Source organism: Symphodus melops, assembly GCF_947650265.1.
Source record: "Symphodus melops genome assembly, chromosome: 6".
Lineage (NCBI taxonomy): Eukaryota > Metazoa > Chordata > Actinopteri > Labriformes > Labridae > Symphodus > Symphodus melops.
In genome coordinates, this window is record NC_136696.1 from 14,342,075 (window position 1) to 14,356,446 (window position 14,372).

A 14,372-nucleotide genomic window follows, 5' to 3' on the forward strand; every position below is an offset into this window, starting at 1 on the left:
TGAAAAAACATTTTAGAAAAAGGAAAAATACAAAGGTGATTGGTCATTAAGAATGTATACTAAGTGAATAGAAATGACACTGCAAGACACTAATTAAACAGCTTCAGTATTAAACTTTTATATTTATACAATCTATTTCAAACAATCTAAAAAGTCCATTGTGTATTGTAATTGTGTGTACTTTTATGTGTGTTTTATGTGTCTGTTTATTGTGTATCCAGTCTCTTCCACTCAGGGCTCAGGAAACAGTAACACAAACAGAATGAAACACCCATGTTCCCACTAATCTAATTTCAAATTTTGACTTCATATTAATGCGGGCGAATATGACTGTTCATCCACCCTTAAAAACTGCTGACCGTGTCTCTCTAACCAAAAGCACGTTCAGTGGGTGGCAATGCTGCATGTTCCTCCACCCTTTTTGCCCCTTGAAATCTGATTGAATGGGTAAAAACCACAAAGCATATAAAGCCCCAAAAATCCTAAACTATGATTGGAGGTTTGCCTTGATAGAGGCAGGACATGTCAGAATGTCACTTTAGATTTTTTATCTGGTCTTACAGAATTTTGAATTTTATATATATATAAACATGCATATATATATATATTATTTTGTATATATATGTATGTATGTACGTGTGTTTGTGTGTGTGTATATATATACAATATATATATATATATATATACACACACACACACACATATATATATATTTCTATATATATATTTCTATATATAATAGAATATAATTGTATAATTGTATAATTGTATAAATGTATAATTCTATACTTAACAGTTAAAGTAGATGTATGCAGGCATACTTCATGCCACCCTAACATTTGGACTGGTCATTTGGACTGGTCAAAACTGGTCAAAATTGTCCAGACACATCCCTGTCATCTCTAACAAATTCTATCATTTATAGTTTTGTTTTCTTTTAACTGTAAAGGGACCATGTATGAAACATAAATATTGTTATTTGATATGTGAGGTATACTCAACAGCCGTCTCTCAATTGAAAGGTTGGGAGTTTGATCACCAGTTCCTGCAGCAACATGTCCAATGTGTCCTTGGGCAGGACACTTGTGTTTTTCTCTGCGTCTCAGACCTGTTCTTCTGTATTGTCCCAGAATTCAGCTTAACAAAGACTTTGTTTATCCCCCACCCCCCTCACCTGAGCCTTCTGGCCGAAAGTGTGGCATAAAGCGTCACTCTGAGAGCTTGTAATTAGTTAGATAGCAGCAGTGAGCAGCTCTGTAGATTTACTGAGCACATGTTTTCAGCATGAAGAAAGTATACAGTCTAGTCAACATTACTAAAGCAAAGGACCAGGAGGCTGTACAGTCCATCTGCATTAAGGTATTGCTGATTTTGTTTTGAGGGCACCTTCATGCTCTTTAGATATATTTAGACTGATCCTCTGTTCAGTCAGAGGTTTGTATAAAGCTGACTTTGTGAGACTACTTACTTATGATTTACTACCTAGTAAACATATGACGCGTCACCCTTGTATCATCTATTTTGTCTATTTAAAAAAAGATTTGTGTTGATTTTAAGGGCAGAGAAGACAAGACATTTGAATTTACACTTGTTAGGCCACAAAACCAATGCACATTGACTGTTGACAGGGACATTTATTTCACACATTATGTTGTGTAGCCACATTATACAATAATAATTACAAGCTTATACTTTCACAGTTGCTCGCTTTTATTCAGAATCATCTAAGAGAATGTAATGTTTGTTTATTGTGTTAACTTTGACACTGCTCAGTGCCACAGCAGCTGCTTGACTGGGTGCAAGCTGAATTCAAAAGTCTTTAAGCAGGTGATCATTTCTTAGAACAAAAACATAGTGAAGTGTTAAACTGCTCTGTCTTTGACTTTGAACAGTTACCCTGAAGGGTTGTTTTAGTTTAACTCAGGTGGTGAATTGTTTATTGTTCATAGATTTGACCATAATGCTAATAAACATAACCATAATAATAATAATCTATTATATCCAGATTTCAACAGCCACTTCAGTGAAATTGATCTTTTTTTAAGTTTTACTTGACAGAAGCTGACATAAAAGTTAAATCAGTCATTCATACAGGAGCTTGTTGATGACCTTCATGAGTTGATGACCTTCATGAATCGATGAACATCTCTCTTCTTTTTTTTTAACCTAACGAGGGTCAAAGCACTTTGTTTGATTAAAAAAAATTAAATTACAGGAGTCTAATAAATGCATCTCCATTATGCCACTTGGTGAATCTCAGCTATCAGTAGAAGAACTTTCAACTATGTATACATGAGGACAAAGCTTGAACACACAGTTAAAGTTTGACTTCTGCTTCTGAATAACTGACTTTGTGTTTATACTCATAAAGTCTTAGGTTGGAGTTTACTGTGAAAATATGTATTGATAACTCTGAGTTACTGACTTGAACTGTGATTTTAAAGTTAATTTGACCATTCTATTACTATTAAAATACAATGTTGTTAGAGCTATGTAATAAATAGGAAATTATACAGTTGAAACTGGGTAATATTGTGTTGTTTGCAACTTTGCTAAACTGTCAATAAGGTGTGAGTAATTGAACTGAGACATCAGTAATTCAATCTAAAGGTCACTCAAACAATGATCCTAAATGTTGCAATAATGCAACTATGTTTTAGCTTCGCCTTGAGTGATGAATACCCACACCTTTTCGACCTTATGCCAAGTAAAAGTTTAAGTTAAAAAAAAAAAGGGGTCTCCTCAATGGAAGGTGAGACATGTGCAGCAGGCATGAGTCAGAAAAGGGGCAGGAGATTTGTGATCACAGCAGAGAGTCTGCTGTTATTTGTAGCACTTGTACGCCTATCAGCTCCGTCTGAGAGTTTATGATTGTGATTTGCAGTGATCTAAGTAACTAATGTAATAACTTTTCTCTTTCTGACTCTTGCTTGTGTCTTTTTGCCCAAAAGCAAATCCAGTTCACTGACCAGAAGCAAGAATTCAACAAACTTCCCACCAAGACTGCCCTTCGCTCCATCTCTCTGTCGTCCACAGACAGCTTCAGCTCAGGTATAAAACACACAGTCAAAAGTCCGATCACATGTCTCTGACATGTAAACCGAGCTGGCTCTGAATCCAACAGCATGAGAACAACAGGCACAAAGGATTAGCCTTTGTGCCTTTTCCCTTTGCCAAACCTTTGTTAAAAGAAAAAACTCATCTGAAGGATTTAGACTTTCATTTCAGACCAAATAGGATCTTTACGATATTCTCAAACGTCACTCAGGGACTTCAAAGGCTCTGAAAAAGACTCGGGCTGATCCTAAATTTCCAAATGACCACAAGCAGACATAATGTTCAAACTAAAGAATGTCACATCTATTAAACTTTAACTGTCAAGGTGAGAAGGACGGGCAGGAAGGTTGAACCCAAACATAGACCTGTGCTGTTTGATATGTATATTTCAGATTTTTACAAGCTTACAGGGCGTTGCTGTAGGCACACTGGCAAAACAATACCAAGGACACAGATTTAAAAACATGCACCAAAAAAAGACAAAAGACAACAAAGAAAAAACTTTTTTTTTTTAGAGTGAACTGGTGACTTACTTACCAATTGAAATAGTTTGATTTGGCTTAAGACTAATGAAGTAAGTGAAGTGGGGAAAGGTTAGAAAGTTGGCAGGAAAAGGTTTAGGCAGTGATGGGTTGATTATAAGAGGGAACAGGAGTGAAGATGTGTAGCAAGAAGTAACAATATGAGGTCTGGAAAGGGAATTTTGGAGACTAAAGACATCCTCAACATGATCTGCTTTAAGACTTTATCACCTGATCTTTAACAGAAAACATCAATTCTATGTTGCAGCATGCAGTGACAGCTCTGAGGAGGAGTCTTCTCCCAGAAAAAAGCGTCAGCGCAGCTCAAGCGGCATCCCTGACTTCTGCATCAAAAACATCAAACATGCTGCATTTGGACGAAGAGAGATAGAAATTGCACAGCAAGGTACAGACTTTATCCCATCTTCACTTATAAAAGACAAAAAGAGATGACAGCTCCAACTGCTATAATTAACATAATCAGTCCTTCCAATGTTATTGTCTGTGTAGTTGTTATGTTGACATTAGACTGATCAGTCGATTATCATACTTTGTTGCTGCAAATACTACACACACGAGTAAACATTTCTAGCATTGTAGCCATAAGTCTGTTTTGTTTGTTGTTGTTTTTGTTGATGTTCCTGTTTGTATTGCCCCTCTCCCTGCTAGCCCAACACAATTGCAGCAGATTGATCTACATGAGTGTGCTCGAGGTTTCTGCCTCTTAAAGGCAGTTTTTCCTTGCTACTGTAAATGTTTCTAAATGTTTTCTCAGTGCTGTGTTCATTGTGGATTCATTACACGTCTTTGAAAATGATATAACATGGTGCTACACATGTAAAGATTGTTTGATTGATGTTCATGTATTTGTCAGTTCTTATATTGAATGTGACTCAGTCATTGCCTGTAAAACTTAGAAATGCCAGCTCTGATGGTCCTAAGAAAACGAGCAGGTGGGGAGAAACCTCTGGCTGGAGCTAAAGTGGTGGGCTGCACACACATTACTGCACAGACAGCGGTCAGTTCAACACACACGCTGAATTATTTTACATGATTTAAAGTTGAAAGATTGCGTTTGTACATTGAAAATAGTCTTTCATATGAATCACAGATTCAATTTAAAAAAGCTTAAACTCGATTGACACATTTGTCTTGCAGGTGTTGATTGAGACTCTGTCTCTGTTGGGAGCTCAGTGTCGCTGGGCCGCCTGTAACATCTTCTCCACTCAGAACGCCGTGGCTGCTGCTTTGGCTGAAGGAGGTGAAACTGTCTGTTCACCTCTCTCCGCTGTTTTTATGCTTCCTCACTTATTGTAGAATGATGTTACCTCTTTATTGCAGGCATCTCAGTGTTTGCATGGAGAGGAGAATCAGAAGATGACTTCTGGTGGTGTATCGACCAATGTGTGGCTGCCAAAACATGGCAACCCAACATGGTACTCTGAACGAACAACCAATCTTGTCTTTAAGATGTTCTGGTTAAAAATGTTACACTCATATTTAAGTTTAAGGTTGATTAGCTAAAAGTATTACCGTAAATTCATGTTTTATGTTGTGAATTATCCCAAAAGATATGTGTATTTTTTTGAACATGATGAAAAACAAGTATCCTTTTTGGGGGTTTAAGATTGCTGTACTTTGTGTTGAGATGTTTTTTCTCCCACTTTACTGATTTAACTTTGCTAACAGTAGCCTTTATTGTTCTCTTATAAGTACACATTACTGATGCAATGTAACAATTATCTACAGGTTAGTATATTATACGATGTGACAGTCAGGATAAACAACGTTTGTAAAATGCTCTTTAAAGATAGCTATATTTTTGTTGGTCAGAATTTTGACACCATCCATTTAAAGATATGTAGATTTAGTAAGTTGTTTTGACTTTGTTTTTGACTTTGAGTGAACCTAACCTTTTAGTTACTTTTCTTGGTCAGTGTGTTCTGCAAAAAAGAGGAGAGAGAGGTTGCATCATGAGCAAGTTTTCCCCCCCTTTTTACAGATTCTGGATGACGGAGGTGACCTGACCCACTGGATCTATAAGAAGTACCCAAGTCTCTTCAGGAAGATCAGAGGCATCGTGGAGGAGAGTGTTACAGGCATCTTTCGGTTCGTTTTTATTCTAGACTTAAATGATATTTCTTCTTATTCCACAGAATTGTTCTTAAGCTCTGGCACATGTATCTGTCTTTACTTCAGGTTGGTCCAGCTGTCGAAGGTAGGTAAGCTGTGTGTCCCTGCCATGAATGTGAACGACTCTGTGACCAAGCAGAAGTTTGACAACCTTTACTGCTGCAAGGAGTCCATTCTGGATGGGTAGTGAACCATAATGTGAACATACACAGGTCTATAAAAAACAGTACAGAAAATAGCTGCAGTGAAGATGATGAACATGATGAAATCTTTTTTTTCCCAGGCTAAAGCGAACAACTGACATCATGTTTGGAGGAAAACAGGTGGTGGTATGCGGATATGGGGAGGTTGGTAAAAAAAAAAAAGAAATTATAAGAATGACTGCTTTCAAACAGCTCCTCTCGACCAGCCTCTTTTCTCTCTTCCTGTAGGTTGGCAAAGGTTGCTGTGCCGCCCTGAAAGCGTTGGGTACAGTCGTACACGTCACAGAAGTGGATCCCATTTGTGCCCTTCAGGCCTGGTATGAATGGAAGAAGCTTTTATCAGCACAGATGGAGAGTGTGTTTACATCTTTCACTGACACATTAGAGGGAAATAGCATGATATATTCTGAAAACTTTAACCCCCATTTCTGTCCTTCCTCTCAGCATGGATGGCTTTAGAGTGGTTGAACTGAGTGAAGTGTTAAAGCAAGTAGACATGGTCATCACCTGCACAGGTAACTGTTGCTCTCTATCAAGTCGTTCAAGCTATTATTAAATAAATCCATGTGCCATATTTCTTCATGTTTCTGCAGGCAATAAAAACGTGGTGGTTCGGGAACATCTGGACAGAATGAAAAATGGCTGCATTGTCTGCAACATGGGACACTCCAATACAGAGATAAATTTGGTAGGAACATGGCGTTTGTTTCTATGCATGTGTATATTCCTTTTATGCTTGTATGTAAACATCAACTCTTGCCTCTCAGGCAAGTCTGCGAACTGCTGAGCTGAGGTGGGAGCGTGTGAGGCCTCAGGTGGACCATGTGATCTGGCCTGATGGCAAGAGAATTGTCCTGCTCGCTGAGGTGATTAAACTGCTGTTACATATGATGATGGGATGATATACTGATTTGAAGTGTGACTGCTAGATTTTAAATTGTTTCAGGTGCTGACTGACGAACACTACAGCATGTCCGTTATCACACAAGGAGACTTTTCCTTCAACAGTATAGTTTCAAGGATAAAGACAGAGTTACAGTCAGGCTGTCCAAATATACATTACAATATTAACTATTATTCATACAAATGTCCAGTAAGGAGCACTGTGATTTGACAATACTTAATGACAGTCTAATATTGAAATAGCAGGCCTTCTCAAAAGAACGTTGAAACATTGAACCCAAATTGCTGCTCACCAGTCCCTTCATTTGTTAACACTGGTAATGATAATAGTACGTTTTATTTGTACGGCACTTAACATTTTCGTAAAAAAAAAAAAAAAAAAAAAATCTGAAAGTGCAGAAGAGTTAAAAAATTACATATTGATAAAATTACATAAATAAAAAAACATGGGAATAAAAAAATAGGAAGGCCGTTAAGATCGATTGATTTAAGAACACAAAAATGTCATCATAGTGTTGGACTCGGTTGCTTCATCTTCCATTTGCTTGGTTCTTTTTTTGTCATGTCCTGTCGGTCGAGACCCCATCCTCCGCTTGTTCAACAGGTATAGTCTCCCAGTGTGAGGTGCAGTCTGACTACGAATCTCAGGAATATTTCAGGGGCAGCCGGCCGAAAATGGAGTGCTTATACATAAAACAACTTTATCGCCCACTGGTCCCTTTGTGGGAGCATATCAGTGTTAACAATCTCTAGCCATTTTCAACACATTTACTCCTGAAAGAGGACAAGGCACTTAAGAGGAACAGTGGGACATGTGTCTTTCACTCTACAAGTGCACTTCTTTTTCTAAATCAGTTCAGCATAGGAACAGATTTACCTGTTCATTGTTTCAGTATGTAGTTTTTTTAATTTCATAATGATCTGACACTTTGCAAAATCTTTTTTCTTTTTCTTTTTTTTAAATCTCAGGGTTGTTTGCTGAATCTAAGCTGCTCCACTGTGCCGTCACTTGTCCTCTCTATCACTGCTACAACTCAGGTATGCTCACAGGTTTTATGCTATTTACTTTCCTTCGTTCTTTTATGAATGCCTTAAAATATATTTTGTCTGTAGCTTTGTCACCCTGAGGCTGTTTGTAGTCATCTACAGCTGAGGTAACAGAGACTTTCCCTGCTGTGTGTCAGGCTCTGGCTCTCATAGAGCTCTATAGTGCTCCAGAGGGACGATACAAGCAGGACGTTTACCTGCTGCCAAAGAAGATGGGCAAGCACTCAGCTTAAATATCCTATAACAATAACAACATTTCTCATATGTTGTATCTTTTTTACATTGCCAATTATTGAAATATATATGTTTATAATTTCAGATGAATATGTGGCCAACCTGCACCTGCCAACCTTTGATGCCCACCTCACAGAGCTGACTGATGAACAAGCCAAGTACCTGGGCATCACCAAACATGGACCCTTCAAACCAAACTACTACAGGTGGGGACACGATGGTATATTCTTAATGGGCAAACATTAGACACACATGGGTATTTTTATTTTAAATAAAATGAATAATATCCATTACAGGTATTAACCTTGCAAACAAAAAGCTGAGAGACAGAAGCTGTACAGAGCTTCAGCTGTGGATTTGTTGCGGGTGAGAAACCCCTCATGGTTCTGCGAATGGAGCTCTGACGCCCTCTGCAGTCTGAACATGTCAACCTCTCATTATAACCGAGTGAATATGGACTTGTACAGTTCCCTGAGTCACCGATTTTTCCAATGATAGTTTTTTGTGTTGTTTTATGTTACTCTATTTCTGGTTATTAAAGTGAAATGTTCAGAGCGCGCAATCACAGTGAAGTGTGGCAGCATAATATGCTATAAATAACATTTATTTATGTAATCACATTTTAGCAGTTTGATCCTTTAATCCTATTGGAACTCTACCATTGTTATTTTCCCTTAACATTAAAGATTGAAGATCTTAACATCGATCAACAGGCAATAAATCATTAAGACAACATATTCTGTTGTTTCTGTTTGTTTGTATTGCCCCTCTACCTGCTCTCACCCAACACAATTGCAGCAGATTGATCAACATAAGTTTGCTCGAGGTTTCTTTTTGCCTTTTTAAAGGCAGTTTTCATTGCTGCTGTAACTCTCCAAATGTTGTTCAGTGCTGTGCTCATTCATTCATGCTGGATTAATGATATGTCTTTGAAAATGATAAAACATAGAGTAGTAGAGAAGCAGTCCTGCTCTGTATGGAAAACAGGAGTCTTAAATCTAATGCCAATAAAGATGGGTTTTTAGATTTTTCAGTTTGCAGTACGTCAGGGCAATACCTCAGCATTTCATTGATTTCTTTGAAGAAAACTTGTTCAAATTGAGATTAATTTAGTTTGGAATATTATTCAAAACTTAAAATAACAGACGACACATCTTGGATTCAAAATGAACAATAAATGATTTACTAAAGATTCAGCCAGATCACTTAGTAGTAAGATTATTAATATATTTAAGTCATCTATATATTATTCATGATTTGTAGGTGATGTTTAAAGGGATACTTCACCCATTTACATGAAGCTGTGTATCATTAGAAACATGGTAGTAGTGTTGAATGGTCATGAATCCAACCCTCATGGGATTCACGACCATTCAACACTACTACCATGTTTCTAATGATACACAGCTTCATGTAAATGGGTGAAGTATCCCTTTAAGTTCTCATATAGGTCCATAGTTTCGCTAGAGAAAACTTAAAGAACCACTCACACGAGCCCCACAAGGGGGCGTCTGATCACTGCTTTCTTTGGGTGAAATCCAGTGAGAATCATTTTTCATTTTATACAGTTAGGCCTCTCTGTATTTGCTGATCTGAAAATATTTATCACAGGTTGAGAATGTCAAAAGAGTCTTATACTTAAAAAGGTATCAACGTTTCTTCTCGATTAACAATAAGTAAGAGCTAGAACTTTTACATCATAAATTCACAGAGATTAACATAGCATAACAATTGTTTTTGTTAAACCATCAATGTCTTAATAAAACATTTACAAGATATATCAAAATCTAATTTTTTACAGTATTTCATGAATACAAACAGTCAGTCATAAATTGTTTTATTTAACTTTATTCAAAACAATATAGCAAGATCGACTCTTATGTGCTGAAATATACTCTTCACATGCTTGTTAGTAGAAAAAAAAGCTGTGACAAATATTTCAGGATGAAATGTATACATTTGTTTACATAGCGCCTACAACTGTGAACAACGTGGAGTAGAAATGTAGGATATTCATCTCAAAATAAATCACATGCTTCAATTCTCTATAACTGCTGAGTGACTACTAAGTTTTAAATATGATCATTACAATAATAATGAATTTTTCTATAGCATTTTCCTAAATGCTCAAATATGATTTAACAAGGAATAATAACATGAACAACGAGAACAAAACAAAGAAGAATTTAAAGGAAGGAGGATGAGATTTAGTTAGAGGCAAGGTTGAAGAGATGAGTTTTTAGGGATGTCTTGAAGGAGGTGAATTTGGGGGAATCTCTCATGTTTTTTGGGAGTGAGTTCCAGAGGGTGGGAGCATCAATGGAGAAGGCCCTGTTTCCCCCAGGAATGATGGTTTGTCCGACAAGGGGGGAGCCAGGTTATGGAGTGTTTTATGGGTAAGGATGAGGATAAGGAGTTTAAGGTGGATACCCTGGGGGACAGGGAGCCAGTGGAGGTTATGAAGGGCGGGGTTTATTTGTTCTCGGGGCCGGGAGTCGGAATGTGTGAGAAGGCCAGCGGCATTCTGGATATATTGAAGTTTTTTGAGTGTTTATGAAATCTATACAGTGTGGTATTTTCACATTTCTCTCTGTCTTTGTTTATTCGCTGTAATAGAGAAATCAACAGATAAGGGCTCAGGATTTATTCCCAAGTTACACTGGTGATAAAGCCTAATCAGTAAATCAACAAAAAACATGATGGGTATGTTAAAAGATTTGAGGATGGTGTGTGTGTGTGTGTGTGTGTGTGTGTGTGTGTGTGTGTGTGTGTGTGTGTGTGTGTGTGTGTGTGTGTGTGTGTATGTACTCTTTTTGTCTCATTGTAATTGTTACTGGCAGTGATCATAATCTCAGAGTGTTACACAATTATTCAGTTTGTCTATCCCCTGTTTTCTCTTTTAAAAAGAACAGGTTTGTCTCCTTGTGTTCTTGTGTCTCGATTTGTGTAATGTAGGTTACCCTGCCCCTGAAAATCACAGTGATGGTTCTGAAAGACCACAGCATACAGTATGTTCTGTTTTAATTAAATTATCAATAGGAGTGTCCTGATCCGATATTGATATTGGATATTGTTCCGATATCAGCCAGAAACGAATAACTTAATCACATAACATCACTTGATCAAGCCTTTTCTATCATTCTACAAAATAAGTATTATGATTCGTGATGATATAGTATCGGATTGATATCGGTATTAGCCAATACTCAAGGCTGCAATATCGGTATTGTATCGGAAATGAAAAAGTTGTATTGGAACATCACTAATTATCAACTTGTGAGAAGATTAAGTGAGCAAAAATAAACTCTCAGCATGTAAGGTTTGATTTGTTTCCATGTTCATTTAGTCTTATTTGTCATATGTATTAAAAAAAACTGTCTGACATTGCCAACAGCTTAATGAGCAGTTGGGTTATTGCAAGAGACTACGTACTTAATTTGGTTAATATGCTCAGTCGATTGTATCCTGTCTGTCTGATCATGAAGTCCTCAAAATACCTCCTGTCCCTGGATTACTGTAATCCAGAGTCTCCCTCTGTGTGTGTGTGTGTGTGTGTGTGTGTGTGTGTGTGTGTGAGTGTGTGTGTGAGAGAGAGAGAGACAGAGTGAAGACCTTTACAAGAAAGTCTTTCCTATATCTGGTTCTCCAATGTGTGTATTAATCATTGCTGTTTCATTTACAGTCACCCTGCTGTTGAAATGAACTACAAACACATGTAATGTCTAATAGAAGCAACACAATGACAAACAGTTTGAAGATACAACAGCAACAACTGCAGCAATATCCATTTAACAGCCATAACATATGAGATGAATGAGGAGGTCCACTGACATCCACACCCAATCTGATCTAATAAAAACTCTCATTCTGCTTCATTACCAGTATCCCATAATCAGAGGAGGGTTTGAGTGTGTGCTTGTGTGTCCAGGGGCAGAGCTGAGGGTAATCCACTGGCTGGGGATGTATCAGAGAATGACAGATGGTGCGTTCTGTCTGCACACAGTTGGACCTGTGTGCCTATTTTAAAGGTAGTGTTAGCAACCAAGGAGTTGTGTATTAAGAGTGTGTGTGTGTGTGTGTGTGTGTGTGTGTGTGTGTGTGTGTCCTTGCCTCCACCCTGTTGGGGATTCTCCCTAAAGAGCTTTGATGCCTTCCTTGCATCCCTCCTTGGTCTAATCACCAGTGCAAGCTGTCAGCGTGTGGACCTCCCTCCTTCCTCTGTGAGAGTCTGCAGCACTTAACCTCTCATCCTCTGCAGGCCGCCATAATGGACTCCCAAATTTCATATTGACACATGATGTACCGATATGTCACCTAGGCTCTATAGAAAGACAGATAGATATGTTTCTTTATACAGAGACGTACAAATGTGCTTATAATGTACTGCTGGGGTTGTAAGACGTGTAGATACATGGTTTGTGACCTTTATTGTTCAGAATCAGAAATACTTTATTAATCCTGGGAGGAAATTTGGTCCTTACAATTTCTCGCAAACACAATATAAAGAAGGAAATATAGAAATATACTGTTTATGAAATATAGAATAAAATAGACTAAATGGGCATTGACTACATACACGTAATGTATAATATTTAAAAATAAATATTGTACATATGTGTGTATTTCTAATCAGTCAATGGGGCCAAGTTGAGGGGCCAACTGAAAAACAATGAACAAATCTGGCCATATTTTAAGATAAAACAACACATAGAATAATCCATTAGAAACCAGCCAACAAATTGTAAACTTGAAACAACTAACCAGTTCACTACCAACTAACATCGTTAAAGCTGACATATTGTCACCTTGACAGGCTTCAATGCAAACATTAACTGTTGTTTGATGTAATAGTTTTTTTCAAAGACAATAGGCAGACACATTATTTTCTGACTAGAAGAGCTCGCTTATAAAAATGTATCCAGTAAGCATGATGTCACGCTTTAGTTGATAATTGTAAATCTAATTTTGACAACCACAAAGCAGACAAAAACTCCCTTATAGATCTTTGGCAACCCCCAACTGGTTGGAAACCAATGTTTCTGAAAGACACTAATAGGTGGTCAACTATTTTAACCTATACTCTCAAACCCAGATTTTTCCCTTGATATTTGTCATCAGTTGTTTTTTAAGTTTCTTTGAAAATAATATAATGATTATATCTTTAATACGGGTTTTATGTTTTCTTTGTGCTTTCATTGGAGCGACAGGACAGTGCAAAGTCAACAGCCTTTGCACACAGGGTGTGGGAACCAACCCAGCTGTATACAATTTACATCCTGGAACGCAGAAATACCATAATATAACAGCATTTGAGCTAACTGCCCTTAGCGTGATGTCTATGTGAAATAAATATAGTGAATGATTGACCTTTGTAGAGCATGAACTCAGACCTATGTGACAGTATAGGATGAGGTTGTACTATAGGTGCTGCAAATGCTGACACCAACGATGCAAATTTACAAAAGGTTTCACAGCCGAACACCTGAGCATGATTGATTTCTTTTTGATAAGCAGACAATAGCTTCTTCAGTCTGCCCGTGTATAGATTTATTGGTTTCGACTCAATGGTAAAATGTCTGTGATCAAAGGACTTTGGTCAGTGTATCCAAAAAGAGGCAGAGGTAGAGAGAGAGGCAGCACAAAGAAAATTTTTGATGTCCTCCATTTGCAAATGTACTGGAACCTTTGTAAGGTGGATTTAACCTGCCACCTGTGACCATTCTTAACACCCCAGCCTGTTCGATAAATAGTACATGAAATAATCCTGTGCCTGTGATGAGTCCTGGGGTGGCGGAGGCAAGTTAAAGCTCTCAGTCAGTTGTTGGCAAGTCTAGAACCACCGGATCCTCTCAGCCCACCAGAGTGAGTTCTACCATTGCCAAACACTGTTGGAGAGAGAGAGAGGGTGTAGCGGTCACTGTCATTGGCTCTGTGTGACTACTGAGGTTCAGGTTACATGAGATGGCGTGTAAGAGATGGAGCACTGGCCTACATGGTAATGGGCGATATTTGATAGAGGGGTGTGATCAATTCGATCCACAAAAAACTCAGAAGAAGACTATTTAAAACCAGCTGAATGTTTTCTTATCCTATATTGGCACTACACATGATTGCTCAAACAAGGAGACACAAAGCAAAAATGTGCTAGTGCCAAAATGGGCAAAGAAGAGGGTCAGTTTCAGTAACGTTTTAGGAGGAGGGGACACAGACACAGGCAGTGTGGTTTTGTCTCTACTCTGTTTATGGCCCTATGGTAATTCACTGATAGTGTGCT

The 14,372-nt window shown here is 37.8% G+C and overlaps 1 protein-coding gene across 1 annotated transcript; it reads left to right on the forward strand.

The window, feature by feature from the left end:
• The first annotated feature begins 1,277 nt into the window (after positions 1 to 1,277).
• LOC306825471 (S-adenosylhomocysteine hydrolase-like protein 1) lies at positions 1,278 to 8,511 on the forward strand. Its single transcript, XM_079346241.1, has 17 exons — positions 1,278 to 1,359; positions 2,952 to 3,051; positions 3,847 to 3,984; positions 4,496 to 4,596; positions 4,737 to 4,839; positions 4,920 to 5,014; positions 5,581 to 5,687; positions 5,778 to 5,894; positions 5,995 to 6,058; positions 6,143 to 6,231; positions 6,359 to 6,429; positions 6,508 to 6,602; positions 6,682 to 6,780; positions 7,787 to 7,855; positions 8,002 to 8,080; positions 8,184 to 8,304; positions 8,395 to 8,511. Exons 1-17 carry the CDS (start codon positions 1,285 to 1,287, stop codon positions 8,399 to 8,401), a joined length of 1,530 nt encoding a protein of 509 aa, XP_079202367.1. The 5' UTR covers positions 1,278 to 1,284; the 3' UTR covers positions 8,402 to 8,511.
• The last annotated feature ends 5,861 nt before the right edge of the window (positions 8,512 to 14,372 follow it).

Bases quoted from the DNA above. Each gene is read 5' to 3' on its own strand.
- LOC306825471 (XM_079346241.1), top strand. From the start codon at position 1,285: ATGAAGAAAGTATACAGTCTAGTCAACATTACTAAAGCAAAGGACCAG. The intron at 1,360-2,951 runs GTATTGCTGATT...TTTGCCCAAAAG, and splicing joins TACAGTCCATCTGCATTAAG to CAAATCCAGTTCACTGACCA. The intron at 8,081-8,183 runs GCAAGCACTCAG...TTATAATTTCAG, and splicing joins CCTGCTGCCAAAGAAGATGG to ATGAATATGTGGCCAACCTG.